Source organism: Ambystoma mexicanum, chromosome 10, assembly GCF_040938575.1.
Source record: "Ambystoma mexicanum isolate Mex_15411 chromosome 10, UKY_AmexF1_1, whole genome shotgun sequence".
Lineage (NCBI taxonomy): Eukaryota > Metazoa > Chordata > Amphibia > Caudata > Ambystomatidae > Ambystoma > Ambystoma mexicanum.
The window spans coordinates 511,464,656-511,482,344 of NC_090932.1; the positions used below are offsets into that span (position 1 = coordinate 511,464,656).

At 43.2% G+C, this 17,689-nt stretch overlaps 1 protein-coding gene across 2 annotated transcripts in view; it reads left to right on the forward strand.

Annotated features, from left to right (window-relative positions):
• The first annotated feature begins 4,160 nt into the window (after positions 1 to 4,160).
• Positions 4,161 to 17,689, forward strand: part of RYK (receptor like tyrosine kinase) — a 1,007,965-nt gene continuing 994,436 nt past the window's right edge. The window contains exon 1 of one of the 2 annotated variants that reach the window (XM_069618057.1): positions 4,161 to 4,566. In XM_069618057.1, coding sequence (XP_069474158.1) covers positions 4,386 to 4,566 — 181 coding nt within the window. In that variant the 5' untranslated portion in view covers positions 4,161 to 4,385. The remainder of the gene's footprint in view (positions 4,567 to 17,689) is intronic. The other variant, XM_069618056.1, reaches the window with a different exon arrangement.

Consider the following 17,689-nt stretch of genomic DNA (forward strand, 5'->3'; position numbering starts at 1 on the left):
AGCTCACCCTGGGAAGTCCAAGATGTTCTTTTCCTGGACAAAACCAAATCTCAGTCGCAGTAAACACCCAATATCTCCCTTTCGACTTCCTGCAGGCCTTTTAGTGCCTAAAATAGGGGGGAGTCTAAGGTAAATAGCATAGTCCCAAAACATGCACAAAAAAGTGCTCCTCTAGTCCATCTCAGACGTGGGGTCTTACCTATCTCACGCTGTTCTAAGCCATCCAGTGCGCATTCAGGTCGGTGCCCGACAGGATCAAGCCTCTTGCTTCTATAGAGTGTTCAACCTCTCACTCTGAAAAAAGGAAATTACTAAGTGAGCAAAAAGGAGAGGGGGGGGTAACTTAGAGAGTACCCACCTCGCGGGATTCTAGTAAATATACAACATACTCCCAGCTTTTACCTTTTCAGGGGTAGCTGTAATCCTGACCAAAAGCAGTGTTCTGAGATCGGGACGCGCTGGACACACACACTGAATTCGCGGCAAATAGCCGTTCAAAAATCCCTATTACGCGTCACTAATGTGACGTAATGACGTCATCACGCTCCGCGTTGCGCAGCGACGTGATACGTCGTCGCACCCGCTAAGGTCATGCACGAATTCCATAAACAAGGCGAGGTTGCCAGGCAACCATGGCCACAAGGAACCCAGAGATCACCAAAATAACCCAAAAAGCACAGGGCCAATAGAGTGCCCATCAATACACACTTAAAAGCTCTGCCAGGAGCTAAAAAGGGGTGAAACAACCAGTTGGGTTCTCACCACCATAGCTCGCGAAGGACAAATATGCAGGCCAAAAAGTGCACAAGGAAACAACCCGGACCGGGGTCCGGGTGATCTGTTCGATGACCGCTAGGCATAGTTTCCAAAACTGTTGGACTTTCGGGCATGCCCACCACATGTGGAAGAAAGAGCCCAGTCAGCCACATCCTCTCCAGTAAAGGTGGGGGGGTCAAGGGAATGGTTCATGTGATGGAGCCTGAGAGGGGAGTAATACCAGCGCAGTAGAATTTTATACACGCATTCTCTATTGGTGACGCAGGTAGATGCTGCGTGAGTTTGTGACCAAATGTCCACCCAGGCTTGGTCTTCCAGCGGGTGTCCCAAGTCTCACTTAGTAGGAGGGAATATCACCAGAGTGTGGGGTCACCGCTGTAGAATATTATCTCTCCATGTATTGTACAGATACATATGTGAGTAGGCTAATGGTATAATGACGTTTATCAGTTACATACAAGTGGATCCAAGGTAAAGTCCTGATGCGGGTCAGTCATAAGAAGCCACAGGGTACAGTGACAGGATGTCTCAAATGTGTACCTTGTCTCAAATGTGTGACACCTTGGTCTCAGCCTAGTATGCCACGCACAACTGAGATGCCTTTCTCTTTATTTTATGCGGATTCAATTTGAGATGGTACACAACTTGTATCACACGCCCTTTTTCTTTTTTAAATGTATTTATTTTAAACCAAGGCAAGGTAACAAGCTTACAGAAAGTACAACATATAGCATGGCTCGTATTCATTCCCCTCAATGTACACCCACCCGACGTCCTCCCCTGACCTTGATGCAGGTGTGTTTCCTGCCCGCTTGTGCTTCATTATGTCCACCTTGTTTTGTGCTTCTCCTTTCATGTGGGGTTGTTGTGGTCCCCCAGGACTCGCCGGGCATTAGTGGGCTTGAAGGTCAGAGTGGGGAATCTCTGGTCATATTCCAGCACGGGGGCCCAGATGTTTCGGAAGCGGTGGAGGATTCTGGCTTTTGCCGCTGTCCTTTTCGGCAATCAAGATGTCCCATAGTTTCTCCCACGATGGAATCAACGAGGGGCCTTCCGGGGCTTTCCAGAAGTAAGCGGTCACTATTTTCCCAGCCAGGAGGCATTGGGTCAGTAGTTTAGCTTTGTTTCCCGAGCGCGGGTATATTCCTGGGATCGGGGTCCCTAGGAGAACGGGCCCGGGGTCAAGGGGAAGTGGGGTCCGGGTGATCTGTTCGATGACCGCTAGGCATAGTTTCCAAAACTGTTGGACTTTCGGGCATGCCCACCACATGTGGAAGAAAGAGCCCGGTCAGCCACATCCTCTCCAGTAAAGGGGGGGGGGGTCGAGGGAATGGTTCATGTGATGGAGCCTGAGAGGGGAGTAATACCAGCGCAGTAGAATTTTATACACGCATTCTCTATTGGTGACGCAGGTAGATGCTGCGTGAGTTTGTAACCAAATGTCCACCCAGGCTTGGTCTTCCAGCGGGTGTCCCAAGTCTGCTTCCCATTGGGCCATAGCCCGGGTCTTTATGATCAGGAAGTCCTCCGAAAATCGTCTATATAGAGTGGATATTCTGCCTCGGGTTGGGGGTTTCTTGAGAGTTAGTTCGAGGGCTGTGAGGGGGCGCGTGGCTGCTTGGAGGGTTTGCGGGTGTGAGCACAAGTGGTGTAGTTGAACATATGTGAACCTGTCCCTCTCCTGAAGTTGGAACCTCTCCTTACATTGCTCAAATGTGCAGGGGAGGGCGCCCTCATATAGTTGGTCTAAGGTTTAGAGTCCTCCCTCGATCCAGTTCTGGAAGTTTCACAGGTGCGACCCGGGTGAAAAGGTTGAGTTGTGGAAAACTGGAGATAGGGGGCTCAGTCCCCTCGGGATCCCCTTGTGTTTTAACACCCAGTCCCAGGAGGCAAGCGTGTGTTTGGTTGCCAGCAGGAGGCCCTTCCCGTGTTCTCTGCGGGTGGGTGGAATGTGAGAAGGAATCTGAGGGGGAGCGGGAGCCATGCCTGCTCAAGATCCACCCATCTTGGGCGGTCCGAGGCTATTTGCCAGACGCGGACATGAGATAGTTGCGCTGCTGTCTCAACAGCGCACAAATTCAAACAGCAGGTAAGGCAGCAGCAGCAAAAAAAAAAAAAATTAAAAAAAGAAAAGAAAAATGAAAAAGGGACAGTGTTGAATGTAACTAAAAGTAAGGGAATGAGTAACTTTCATAAAAAGTAGCTAAACGTCACACTATTTACTTCCCAGCCACTTCATCTCTCACACCACATGTCTTCTAAAATGCTAAGCTGCCAAACTTCTGTGACAAACCCTCAAGGCTGCAAACAGTGCCAAGAAATGTGCAAGCAGGGCAGGCTGAGAAAAAGGCATCACTTACTAGAGTGATGATCCTTTTACATGGAAAGTGGCCATTCACCTCTCTGGATTGGCTTTATTGAAGTCTGCTTCTGCCAGTGACAGAGCTTTTACCTTGTGTTACGAAGAAAAAAAGCAACAATTTAAGGGTTTTGGCGTCAGGCACGCAAGTTATTGGTGGGGCTGGGTTAAAAAAAGCCAATTTCTGAAAATAAGTCATGGAATAAGCGACAAGTGTTTACAATTGGGTTAAATGCAAGTCCAGGTAATTGTGCTTGCTCCCTCAATATATATACTTGCTAAAGAGGTTTCAAGTTGTCAAAGTCGCTGCTGGTGTGCTGATATTCCCATAACAGTTTTGCCCAAGATCACAGGGCACTCCAGCGCAATCCCATTGCTTTTGAATACATCTTAAAGGGTAAATCAAAAGTACAACACAGAGTGATGCTGCGAATAAGATGAGGTGCTGGTCTGTCAAAACGAGCACAAATCACGATCAATGAAAAAACAGGCACCTTTATTGGGGCAAATGCACTTATCTACTCTCTAAAATACTATTACTAAAAAGGTAAATAAAAGGAAACTCCGTTTCTAATTTATAATACAAATTGTCCTCAATGTGGTGGGTTCACAGCGCATTTTGTGTTAGTGGGGTGGGAGGGGCTAAGCAAATTATGAAAATATTTGGAGAGTTGTCAACGTATAAGAGACCCTCGAGCCAGCTGTGAAAAGGGTGCATATGTGTAATTGTAAGGGCAGGAGGAAGCCTTTGCGTTTCAAGGGCTGCAGGACCTAGTTCAACTATGACAGTTTAGCTGTATATTTGGGACAGCATTTGAGACAAGCAAACCCATCTCGCCCCTGCATCCACCGTTTAGTCCCATGAGGAAACGTCATATTTTGCGGCCATCCCTGAGAAGGGGTCACCGTCTGAGCCAACGCTCTATCTGTAAACTCCTGTTCTCTCCCCTAAGTGCATACAGCAGTAGCACAACCGCTCCTCTCACCACCACTCTTCCACACCGCTATTCACCGCACACAAATATTTCAGTCAAACAGAGCAGCATCGAGCATGCGCACCCTTTTTTGTCACGTGACGTCAGCACGTGGCGTGCAACGTCAGGCGGTCCTTGCACTGATTACACCAGGCACCCTCGTCCCTAGTTGGAGCGAGAGAGAGGAATAAGATATAGGGTACGGATTTAACCCAGCAGGGGTACAGCGGAGCCCGCGGGACAGAGATGAGCCGCCGGGCGCCCCCCCTGTGAGCATGCAGCGGGGGGAGAGCGGGAGGTCGGGGTCTCCTCGGCGCCCCCTGCAGTGGGCCCCGCTCCTCCTGCCGCTGCTCGGCGCCCTGCTGCTGGACGGGGCGGGGGGCCAGGCTGGGAGGACTCCGCCGGGGACCAGCCTAAGTGTGTACATGAGCGAGGACGAAGTTCGCAGGCTAATTGGTGAGTGACAATAACCCCGTTATTTTGGAGGAGTGCCCAGAAGAGCTTTGTGGGTGGTGATCAACGTAACTTTGTACACTTATGTTTCCAGCACAGTTTAATAGAAGAGTCATAGTCTGCTGGAATTACTTTATTGCTAGTGCCAATCATGAAGGTATAGGGTTTTGGTGGGGAGTATTTCCAAGCTACTATATAGCATATGAGTAACACAGCAATGTACAAGATGCGTGCCGGGTGCTTTCTTGTATACGAAGGGGCGTGTTCAGCACGGATGTACACAGATTTAGGGATGGTACCTTGATGTATAGAAAGAACATTGTTCATTACTGTTGTCACATAGTCTCAGGACCACGTACTGCACAGGGGCTCAGGCTATACTTTCTCAGTATGGAAGGTGACACTAATTTGATAGCCCACAAGTCGGGCACTGCTGTCTCACAACAAACTAAAACAAAGGCTAGCTCAAGGCGACATGGATCAGACTCTCAGCAATAACCTTTTTGATATCCACGCAGCAGGCCATTTTTCAGTTTACCAATTTGCCCACTGTATCATACATGCCAACATCTGTTCAGGAGACACTAGTCTACTCCTTGTTTTAATGCAGTTCTGTGTATATTATGTGGAAATCCTTGACTATAAGACCAATAATAACAAATCTGAAACCAGTACTGGATTACTGTCTTTTGAATGGACTGATAATGTTCGTTTTCTTTTTTTATTATGTGCATATGGTTAGCAAGATAACATCTGGCATAAAGAAATGCAGCAGTATTAAAACAAATATGCTTTTTTGAATATTATTACATATAATAATATAACTTTAAGAAAGCCACCATAGAAAAAGCACCCCCATTCAAGACATACAGTTACAATTTACTAGATGGTGGTCACAGTTAATCAAGTACAATATATACTTCCCGCATGGGATATTCATTTATCTAATATTTTATGCTTCCTTCCAAATATAATATGCAGCGGCCACTATTACCAATGGGTCAACCCAGTAAATGGCACTCCTGAATTTGTATGTTTGAATACCTTCTTCGTTGGTTACAAACTTAGAATAACCCTTTAGGTACAATTGATTTAACTTGAAACATTGTGTCAAAGTCTGGCGCAAGGTTTCCAATGCCAGATGTCATAATTGCAGTTCCCATCCATTCTGCTAACTATTCATGCGTTGGTAGGTTATTCAAGCAGAGGCAAGTTATAAATATCCTCAGCTGAGGGGGGCAGAATTTCCAAGTACGAGAATGGGGCTTGTCTGTTGGGGAGAATTTTCAGAAATGTGCTAATTCTCTTGTACTGTAGAGACCCCTAGCTCTTTTTGCTGGACTTTCAGACTTTTAGTTTCTAACCTGGAGAGAGTGAGACCTTTTTCCCACTCTCTCATGTATTTTTCTGTTTGTTTGTTTCTTTATTTGTAACACGTGCCGGACCCTAAGGTATGAGGGCGTGAAGATAAGAATACTTTAGGCTTACAATTTACAAGGTTACACAATCACAAAAAAATACAGAGCAATTACAAACTGCAGATCAGTGACAATATAGCAGGTAATACATTTACATAGCAGATAGATACAGTCGAAAGTTCGGTTTGGCTATTGGTCTGTTGGTTGATAGACTCACCTATGGCTCGTTTTCTTTGAGCCACTTGATGCAGTTTGATCTGAAGTGTGGGTATGTTTGGTCAAGTCTTAAGGTTGGCGGGAGGGAGTTCCACAATTGAGCAGCTTTGACCTGGAAGCTGTTCCCTCCAATTGTAGTCGTTTTGAAAGGAGGAACTGCGAGGCAGTTCGTATAGGCAGTTCTCATGGGTCTAGATGTGATTATTCCTTTGAACCTCTCTGAGAGGTAGCTGGGTGCTAAATTATTGAGACATTTGAATGTTAGGGGTGCCGTTTTAAGTTTAATTTTGTTTGTCGTGGATACCCAATTAGATTTTCTGCTTATTATTGAGATATGTTCTCTTTTGGAGATTCCTAGTGCGGCTCTAAGGGCGCTTTGCAGTATTTGGATTTTCTGTGTGATGTATTTATTCACACCTAGATAGAGAGCTTTGCAGTAATCCAGTTTGGACAGCACAAGTGCTCGTGCCAGTGTGGTGCAACTAGTAGTAGAGAGGTAAGGTTTAGCTGACCAGATTAATTTACAAGTGTAGGCTGTGGATGAGGCCATGGCGTTCACTTGTTTTGCTAAAGTTAAACTGGTGTCGAGGTAAAAACCTACTGTTTTGACCTCCTTGGCAACTTTGATTATGTGGCCGTCTATGATGAAGGTTGTGTAGTCTTGACTGAGTTTCTTGATGTTGTGTGTAGAACCCAGTATGACGAGTTCCGTTTTGTCGTCACTCAGGCATAGACCATGACAGGCCCTCCATGCCTGAATGATGAGGTATATCTTGTTCACCAAGGCCAAATCCTGTTTGTAAACCAGACCTCGTTGTAGTGCGCGCTTGAACAAAAAATACAAAATCTGAAAATAACTTTTGTATGTCAAATAGACAAAGAAAAACTCTTGGATAAGACAACTGTTTTCTTCGCCTTCTTGGCCTTGATTTATTATTTTTAGAAAAGTCTCTTCAATTTGAATTGGAAAAGTCATTAAAAAAAGTCACAAAATTAAATTTCTAGTGTCCATCCTGGTCCCGACACGTGTTTCCCCGCCTATTGTGTAGCAGTTCCTCAGGGGTTTTAATGGCTAGAGGTTCTCACAAAAGAAAATGTACATTGCACTCTTGCTTGTAAGTCAACAATTGAACCTTGAAATCATGTTGGGGCAAAGAAAAATGGAAAGACGGATAAGGAGCTATAAATTGTTCAAATAAAATCAAGATGAGATCTTCAAGACTGCTTTTAGGAGCATGGCAGCCCAATAGAGTTGTATAACAAAGAATCAGAAAATGCTGGTGAAAATGGCACTTAATAAAGAGGGAAAATGTGACTTACACGATCAGTCTGTGAGTCAAGACGTGGTGCTTCACAAATCCCAGCATGGACCAGAACTTGAAACGGGAACAATTAACAGCTATTCAAAGATTGAAAGAAAATTATAACCTCACAGTTAGGACTGCTGACAAGAGGGGCAGCATTGTATTACTCAAAACGGAAGATTATATACAAATAGCTATGAACCATCTGAATGACACAGCATGCTACCAACCATTACAAACAAATCTGATTCAAAAGTTAAACTCGGATTGGAAACTCATGAGTTTATATTGGCATGAACAAGGTTTGATCTCAGATGAAGAACATGAATATATGAATATCTCACATCCAATACTCCCAACAATCTATTTCATGCCCAAGATTCATAAACCATTTAACTTTTTACCTCAATGCAGACCAATCATTAACGGTATTGGTTCACTCACCGAAAGGATTTCAGAGTACATTGACTACCATCTTCAACCCCTTGCATCTGGCCTAAGCTCCTTCATCAAAGATACCACACATGCGCTGAAACAACTAGAAAACATATACTGGGAAGAGAATGTTTGGTTTGTAACATTTGACGTCACTGCACTGTAGACCAGTATTATTCACTCGAGAGGAATTTCAACAGTCTACCACTTTTTGAAAAGCAGATCAGTTTCGCTACAAGAACAAAATCTGATGATTTCAGAAATGATTCACTTCACATTAACCAACAACATCTTTTGTTTTGGAGACAAACTATACAGACAAGTCCAGGGCACGGCTATGGGTACCAAATTTGCATCCTCATACGCCAACCTCTACATGGGACGTTTTGAGACACAGGTCGCCTGGCAACACCCGATTTCACTACCAACAACAGAATTGCGTTTTGGGGAAGGTATATCGATGACATCATTGTTATATGGAATGGCAACTGAACAACAACTACAAGCATATCACTCATTTTTGAACGACTATAATTTGAAATTCACCATTTCCTATAGCCAACAGTGTATTATTTTTTTTTCTGGATCTCCATCTCTACATACAGGACCAAACTATCCACAGTACTCTATTTACAAAGGAAACGGCAGTTAACAGTATTCACGCCACCAGCAATCACCCCATCATATCATTCAGAATATACCGTTTGAACTTTTACGAATTAAAAGGAATTGTACATCATCAGAGGAATTAAAAAAACATCAAGATATGGCAATTCAAAAATCGTGGATACAGGTTTAAACACCTCAAGAATATGAAACAAAAGTATGGAGAGATCCAGACAAGATCTATTACAGGACAAACCAATGAGACCAACAGAACCAGACAAACTAATGTTCATCACAACCTACAGCTCTAAGAAGGCTAGGAAAACCAAATCGGTTGTCTTATCCAAGAGTTTTTCTTTGTCTATTTGACATACAAAACGAGTTATTTTCAGATTTTGTACTTTTTGTTCAAGCGCGGACTACAACGAGGTCTAGTCTAAATATTCATTAGTTTTTTCTCTCTGCAGTCTAAGAGGTATAGACCTTTTGTCCTGCTGCTTCCACACGTACAACAAGCCCATAAGAGTAGCGCTGGAATCAGCTGAAGACTGTGCTGTGATTGCTTTTTCCTGTTTCTCATCCCCAGAAAGTGGGATGAGAATCTGGGTGTCATCTGCATAGTTAGTGTAGGTGATGCCCAGATGGTCTAAATGATGAAATGGGGGCTTAGTAAAATGTTATACGTGGTGGGGGAGACACAAGATCCCTGGGGCACACCACATGTGACGGGCATAGGGTCAGCAGCTGCTGAGGTGGAGAAACCCCTCGTGGTTCTCCCACTTAAGATTGATTTAATCTAAGATGTGGCTTGTGGCGAGAAGTGAGCTGCTGATTTTAGATGGTTGCAGAGCACTTTGTGATCCACCAAGTTGAATGCTGCTGAGAGATCAAAGAGGAGGAGTAAGGCAGTTTTTCCTTGGTCTCTCAGCTCGTAGACCTGGGCTTTGAGATCGAGAAGTGCTGTTTCAGTACCGTGTCGTGGTCTGAATCCAGATTGCCTAGTGCCTAGGAGATGGTGCATCTCCAAGAATGTTTTGATCTGTAAATAGGCCACTCTATCTAGAATATTTAGTAGAAAAGGTTTTTTACTCTGTGTTTCTTTTGACTTTGGAGTCTGACAAACTCCACAGGCATCATTGTTACATTGTGACACACAGCACCTTCAGTGCAGTGGCACAGGGAAGTCTTAGATGTCCCAAAGGTTTAAATATCTTCTCTTGGGGAAAATACTGTTTCCAAAAGCAGTGAAATGAAATTGACTTGACTTATATTTTCTAACTTTCTAGACCCAGCACATACTATCTTACAATAGGGTGCTGGAGGGGTTACTTAGTATCCCCTTTGTCTAGTTTGTCATGTAACATTTTCATGTTACTCCTTCTACAGTTAATTGCTGGTTGTTTACATTTTACCACCATTGTGTTTTTACCGCAGGCTGCAATTGCAACTACAGTAAGACACCAATTGGTGCCCATTCAATCAAAATGGCCCCAGTCTTCTTTTTTTGCCATTCCTTGTAGGAAAGGTCCTTCTTGAGATTTACTCTGTGCGCCATACCAGGTTTGGTCCCTTTTGTTTGTTTTGTCTTTGGCGGGATTCACGAGTGAAGCCCGCCTCCGGCTCCAGCGTGTCTGGCAGGGGCAGGAAGTGAGCGAGGTGCCCGAAACTCCCTGTGCTTGGTCTCCTTGGTTACAAGAATGCACCCAAGGGTGATTGGCTGGAGGTCTTTCCTCAGAGGACAGCCACCCTGCTGTGTGATTGACAGCTAGGCTGCAAATGAATGAGGGAAACCTGCATAAAAGGCAAGGCTCTTTGGCTTGGAAGGCAGATTCAACCACTGGACGAAGGAATCAGAAGAAGAACTTGGAAGAGATGCCAGCTGCAACTCCTGTTGCCTGGTGAAGCCCTGCTGCAGTGCTGATGCTCATAATTCACCTAGACTAGAGAAGACCTGCAAAGGACAACTTCTCCTCTTGGGTTGGTGGGACCAATCGACCCCAAGATGAGCTCATCTGGAAATCATCTCGGAGCTGGCTGTACTTAAATAGCTGCTGCAGGAACAGAAGTGCCAGGGAGAGCAACACAAGAATTGAGTGAGTGTCTTTAAGTCAGACCTGAGCTCCAGGAAGATCCTCCGGACTCCCAGGAAGTTGCTATTTGCTACAGACGCGAGGAACAGAAACCTCAAAGTGCAGTTGAATTGAAGTTTGCCCATTGCTGCTGCCGACCTTGCCATTGTAGTGCAGGAGTCCCCAGACGTCCTCCCTCTTGTCCCCTTACTGAGGCCCAGGAACAACAGGATCTGCCTGCTTGTTCTCAGTTGAGACTTGTCATGGCTGCTTTTGCAGAGTTGCTTGCAGCTATGCCCTTCACAAGCCTCCCAGCTTGTGGCCCTACTGTGATTGTTTATTTCTACGAAGACTTCTAAAAGATTGTGCTAGACTTTTACTTAACTGCAAAAAGTGCTTCTCTTCTGGCCTGGCTCCCTGAAATACTTTTCTTCCCTCCAACTTTGCGCTTTACCTTTCCTTCAGGAAAGGGTTAATTTACTTTGCATTGGGGGTTAAAAAGTACTTGGCTGCTTCAGAATATTTGTGTAACCTTTTGTTTTATTACCAAACCCTTTTCTTTAAACTCGCTATTGCTCTAAATGTACCAGTGATCTATTAATGCCCACAGTGTCCTAATTATTTAAGTCACCTCAGCGTGTAGGAACCTACTGTGTGCCATTGCTGATTTAGAGAAACTAAGAGTGTGTATTTGTGTGTTGCTTATATATATTGCTCCCTTCTGAAGAAGGCTTATTCAACTAATTGTTAAATTAATAATTGTTTCCAATTGTACTAATTACAATTCTCCAAGTTTACCTGCGGTAAACCTAGTCCAATTGTCAGAACACTAGGACAGGCGTCTCCAACCATTATGTTAGCAACAGCTACTTGTAGTTATTGACAAAAGGCGAGAGCTATAGGCAAGACAGACTGTGATGATCACATGAGTATGAGAATTTGTACCAAGATTATTTTGGCACTTTTTGCTTTTTATATATGAAAAAGATAACTATATGCATATGCCATGAAAATAATAACTTCAAAAACCTCTTTCATTATTTTGTATTGGTAGCTGTCTCCTACAAATTGTCAAGCATATCAAAATGTAGGAAACCAATTGGGACATTCAGTGTGAAGGCTGACGCTGCTTGCTATCCACTACTGCTCAGTAATTTGTTGTGGAATTTAAAACCGCGACGGGCATCCTACGCTGTCAGTTGGGAACAAAACTTTTTATTTCAGCAATTTCATTTCTGAAAAAGGCAGATTCACAGAGAATAACAATCGCATTGACTGATGGTGCAGATGTTCTCCTTTGCATAGTGTTTGCACCTGCGCACTGGACATAAAGGCATACATTCGTTTTCAAAAACTGACTAGCAGCGTTTGCTAATTAAAATGTTCTTGATTAGGAAACTTATTTTATAAGCAATTTTGTACTAATATTTGTAATGACACTAGACCTTATTTGTATCCAAAACCTAAAATGAGCAACAATACAGCATTTCTCTGTACCACGGAAGTAAGACATATTAGTGAGAGGAGTGGAGTGTCTGTAAAATGTAAAGGGTTAGCGGCATGAATGGACACAAACAAATAGATATAATAAAAAGACTCTAAAAACAGTTTTTAGTGCAATGCTTTGTGCAGTTGGGTGCAGTCTGTATGCACAAGGCAGTGTCCTGTATATTTTATGCTTGACACATCATTTGCTGTTCAAAGGGAAGCTCAGAAGTTTCACAAATGAATGTTGAAGGAAAGTCCTAGTCTGAGACCAAGTACGAAGTATGGTGTTGCGCCAAGCAGGGTAATTGTCGACTTCAGGTGGACAAGATGGCCCTTGCCGGTTTTTGATATCAACTGCTTTCAATATAGCGTTAAAAACTACTTTTGGGGAGGACCGAGCCAGGTAGGGCCAAGTGCAGCATTCCAGCCATGCATACCCATTAACGTGGTTTTTATTGCTATTAGCACTCAGAACTGCCATCTGGGGTGCTGATGTTTTTTGTTTGGTTTTGAGAGAAGAAGGCTTCACCCAATTCATGCTTCCCTTTAAAAAAAAAAAAGAAATTACACATCTGTCTGCAATTGGAAATAACTATTTCCAGGACCGGGAGGTAAACCAAGAGGTGCACAGGGGGTGGAGGGTGTTGAGGTGTAGAACTTCGGAGGAGACTTGTACTGGTGCGCTGCCTCTATGGACATGATGAAGGCTGGGCAGCGGTACACTGGTCCAGCGTGAAACGCAGGTGGCTACTTGCAGATTCCGCTTGTATTCCTGGCCTCCCGTTTGCCCAGCACTCTTCCACGGGTGGTTATATATAATGCAAACATAATCATATGATAGGTTATTTATAACGCGCTTAATATCCAGAGGCTTCTAAGCGTGGACCAGGGGATCAAACCTGTGTTGCTACGTGTCGTCTTGCTTCCAAGGCAAGCATGTTTCCCCGGAGCTATCCTCCCGAGACTAGATCAAAGCGAGCTCTGGAGACCAACTACAGTGTATGGCATTGCAGTAGATATGTAGATGTGCAGACTCGATGGAACGGTTGACCGACTTAGTGTAAACTGCTAATTATTGTGTATTATGTAAGAGGAATGAAAGTAAGAGACTAAGCAGCAGGCAGATAATTGGACAAACTATGTGGAATGTTGTAGTTTGAGGCCATCTCATTTTCAGGGTAGCTGGTATAAGGCAACCCGGTGATGAGATTGAATGTTACAGTGTTTGCAACCAGCAGGTCACAGAACAAGGATTGCCATCAAAATCGTTAGGCCATGTGTTCATGCACGTTTCCAGAAGTATTTACTTGTCAATAGGATGCACATTCCCAAACAAAAAAAGTTGACACTGACATTTAGATATACTAACCTAAATTTTACTGAAAAACGGACAATGCAGTGTTTTACAGTAGCAATACTTAATCCTGCATTATGTAAACACATTTTTGTAATGGAATTGCATGACTGTCTTTGAAAAAAAGAAAGTTAACACATACGGGTCTTTGCAAAACAGGATATACTTAACTTAATAAAAGCATCATCCCAATTACTTGCCTTGCACTCCGAAACACAGGTCTTTCTCACTTGAGAGTGGAGAGGATTACTGCTGCACTCTCTCGTTGGCCCCATTCAACTTGCAGAGAACAGAGGGCAGAGAGAGCTTTCACGGCAGGAGAAGAAAGCAGGGTGAGCTGCTGTTTGATTCAACAGGGTAATTTAAATAGCACATTTTGCTACACAATTGGCAATTTAATTAGCAAACCTACAGATTTGGATAGCAATTGCTATGCGGCACTGCTTATTTTATGCCTTGTGACATGGCAGACATAACTTGGGGACAATTTTTAAAATCTCTTACAACAGACTCTGCCACTGAGTCACTGCGCCCATCACAATGGCACAATCTGTAAAAGTACATTTGTTTTTCATCAAATATTTAGAACTTTGAAGGTTGCTTGTGTAACATTTGGATTACGTTTGGTTTACCTACTTTTTAGATCACATCATTTCTGTGTATTTCCAAAATGCTTCTTAACGTTACTCTCCCTCCCCCACGTCCCCATTGTAACTTGGGCATCGTAGATTAACGATGCACATTTTTTCTTTTTACACTGGAAGAAAAAACTAAATCCATTCTGGATGGAAATTGTGCATCTTTTGCCTTTTGGTGGATGGTGCGTTGGCATCTGCATCCAGGATCTTAACAGGGAGCATTTGTTTCTTTTAGGGTTGCATATCTTAGGAGTATTTCAATCAATGTGTTATATGCTGCTTTTTGTTCAAAACTGTATAACACCTTCTGCTTTGTTAGAAAATTTAAATCCACTGCCACCTTAGCATATCCCCCAGTTCATGCAAATTGCTCGCGTGCCTGCTCACAGAATTGAGCCAAGGAAAATTAAGCCAAAACCTACTTTTTTTGACTACCCCTATATGTTTTTCAAAATAATTTGCAAGATTGAAAAAATGACCATGTGGAAACCATGTTATCAAGTTATAATCAAAAAAGTGTTATCACTGGGCTAAAATAGCATTTTGTTGCATAGCAAGAGTGAGTATGGTGGTAATGAGTGGCAATTTAGGCAGCAATTGAGGAGTTTAGATCAGGCACCGTTGTTGGATTAAGTTTCTTCAATTGTTCAGAAAAATTCCTCAGAGACCTAATATACACTATTGGTATTCAAACAAAGAAAAATAGTGTCTGGTGAAAATTTTCTTCAGACCTGGGGTCGCCAACAATTGTAGTGAACACTACTGCAAATATTTATTCGATCGATAATTATCAGTCCAAAAAACAGGAAGGAGTTCTTTGTAATGTTTTTAGGGAATCAATTAGTCTTTTATTTCTTCTTTGTGAAGACGCAGAATCTGTGTAACGCCAATGCATTTCGGAACTTTACAGTGGTCCTTCTTCATGGCGAACTCTAAAACAGAAGCATCAGAAAACACCAGAACCTCACTGCCAGCACGGATAATTTCCTTCAGTATGCCACCATCACGAGTGGCAACTTATTCATAATGGATGGCGACAAGATACCTGTCTGCCCTTTATGAAGGAGGTGCTCTCATAGAGAAAAGCTGAAAGGATCACTGTCTCTCCCTGCTGGAATCATGCAGGTCATTCTGGTGCATGACCAATGGGCTGTGCGTGGCTTGCATATACAGCTCTGACATATCGAGTGGTCCAGCATCACAACATTGTTTAAAATGACAATTGTGACATAGTGTTTGCACTGACATTAACATGGGTTTTACCAAGGCAGTACCATCATATACTGCCTGTACTGTTCATGACCAGGCATCTATTAGAATTTTAACACATGTAAATTATTTTGTGTTTTCCCCAATTCTTTGCAAAAACATTGCTTATAACTTGCACCATTTCATCCCAATAATTGCAGGGGTCGAAAATTCAGATTTCATTAGCTGGAGCTAAAACAAGCTCCTGGGTATCGGGCATCACCTAGTAGGCAGGAGCTACACAGAATCCTTTTACGTGAGACTTTTTGTCCATGAGATACAATTTGTTATGATTAAAAATGTATTCTAGGTGTGTCTAATGATTTTATATACACATTCCAAGATATAAACAGTTAATACCACATAGGTACATTTGAGTGGCACCAGTTTGTCTCCGGAGATGAAAGTAGCTCCTGGAAGCTGTTAGTGTAAAGCTAACCAGGTTCTCCTCGGTTAGGAGCAGGAGATGCATAACGCCCAGCAATTTTGAACCCTGCAGTATTGAAAGGCTGAAAACTCTATGGAGCCTATCTTCCAGTTTGTGTACATCGCAAATGGGAATTAACCCTATTCAATGCTCTCCCATCCTATGACTCTCCTCAATGTTCTCTTCCTGTATTCACCACCCTGTTTTGTACATTGTTTTTTACTTAGTAACTAGGTTTAAGCTGTATTCTTGTACATATCAAAATATTAACATGCAAACCACTGCTAATTTTTCTCACCGAATTACTTCATTCGTAACACATAGGCTGAAACAGAATTCTCAAATCAAGTTTTGTCCTGACATTGCTGGTATATGCCATTTTACATTCCTGTTTATGTAAGTGGACACGCACCAGAATGCAGTGCAGCTAGTAGTTTTCCACATTTACTTAAATGTAAAATTGAAATTGGTGATTGAATTCTTGCTTTGGGACACACATAGAGGTCGGCTGCTCCATATCATGGCAAATTACATGTTAACCTTTAATACAATTGGGGTACTAATGCCTTAAATGGGGAACTCTGTATCTGCATTCAGTTTTACCATAAACGGCAACACGTACCGCTAGATGTACCATTTATTTATTTTTTCTTGCAAGCTGGGAATTGCACAGATAATTATTTTACACACACACACACACACACACACACACACACACACACACACACACACACACACACACACACACACACACACACACACACACACACACACACACACACACACACACACACACACACACACACACACACACACACACACACACACACACACACACACACACACAGCTGTAGCTTTATTTTCCCCATTCTTATTAAAAACCTACAATTACCAGCATGTAAAGTAATACTAACCGAAATAAATCTAAAGAAACACAGTGAGACTGAAACAAACAGTCCCAGGTTTGTGGCATGCAAATGTATGCACCCTTCCCTTTCTAATAAGCCATCATTTGCATCCCTTGGTGACAATGCCACAACACACAATTCCAGTTTACTTTTTTTTATTGATGGGTAACCCCTTGTTGGGACACTACCCAAGCCCTTTAAGCCCAGATGCAGTCCCTTCTCTCACTGTGCATGCAGGTTTTGCATGTTTGCTTTGCAGGAAGAGCAGAGGGAGGTTGTCGGGGAAGAGGCACAGGGATTTCAGACACCAAAATAAACGCACAGTGCTCACTTTGGTGTCTGATGGGAGGAGCTACTGGGAAGCCTCAGGCACGCTACCAGTGGCCCGCGATCTACAGTTTGGAGACCCTGCCTTTAGGCAGATCTGCCTTCTTTCTTTTGCAGAACCATGGTCCACCTAACAGGCTGACACACCAATGCTTTCCCAAAACATTATTCCCTGCTGCCTCACTAGCTCCCTTTTGTTTGTGGCATCGTGTTCCTGCTTTTCCATCTTCTTGGGGGTGACGCTGCTTGAAGGTGCCATTGCCGCTTTGTAATTATATAGTGGTGGAGGTGAAGAGCTTTACTTAACAGGTTGTGTGAACCTTGCACGCCTTCAACAATACCAACTTCATTCAGTGCATGAGGACTGTGGTTGGGATGTTGGAGAGTGCATCAAACTGGATTGTTTCGTACTAGAGGAACAGAAGATGTAGGGTTTGTGGGGGGTTTTGAATCTTCACTGAAATTGTGTTCAAAGCAAGCCAATTCATGTTTTTTTTTTTTTGTCAAACTGTGCACAGTATTTCAGAATCAACAAGCAACACCCATATTATCTCCTGGTTACAGCACTGTTACGAGACCAGCATTACTCTTTCATAACATCTTTGGGCCGATAGGAAGCTGGATGAAAGATAGTCGGCTTGCATTAAATTGTGCTAGTCTTTCTCTGACTGCCACTAGTTCACACGGT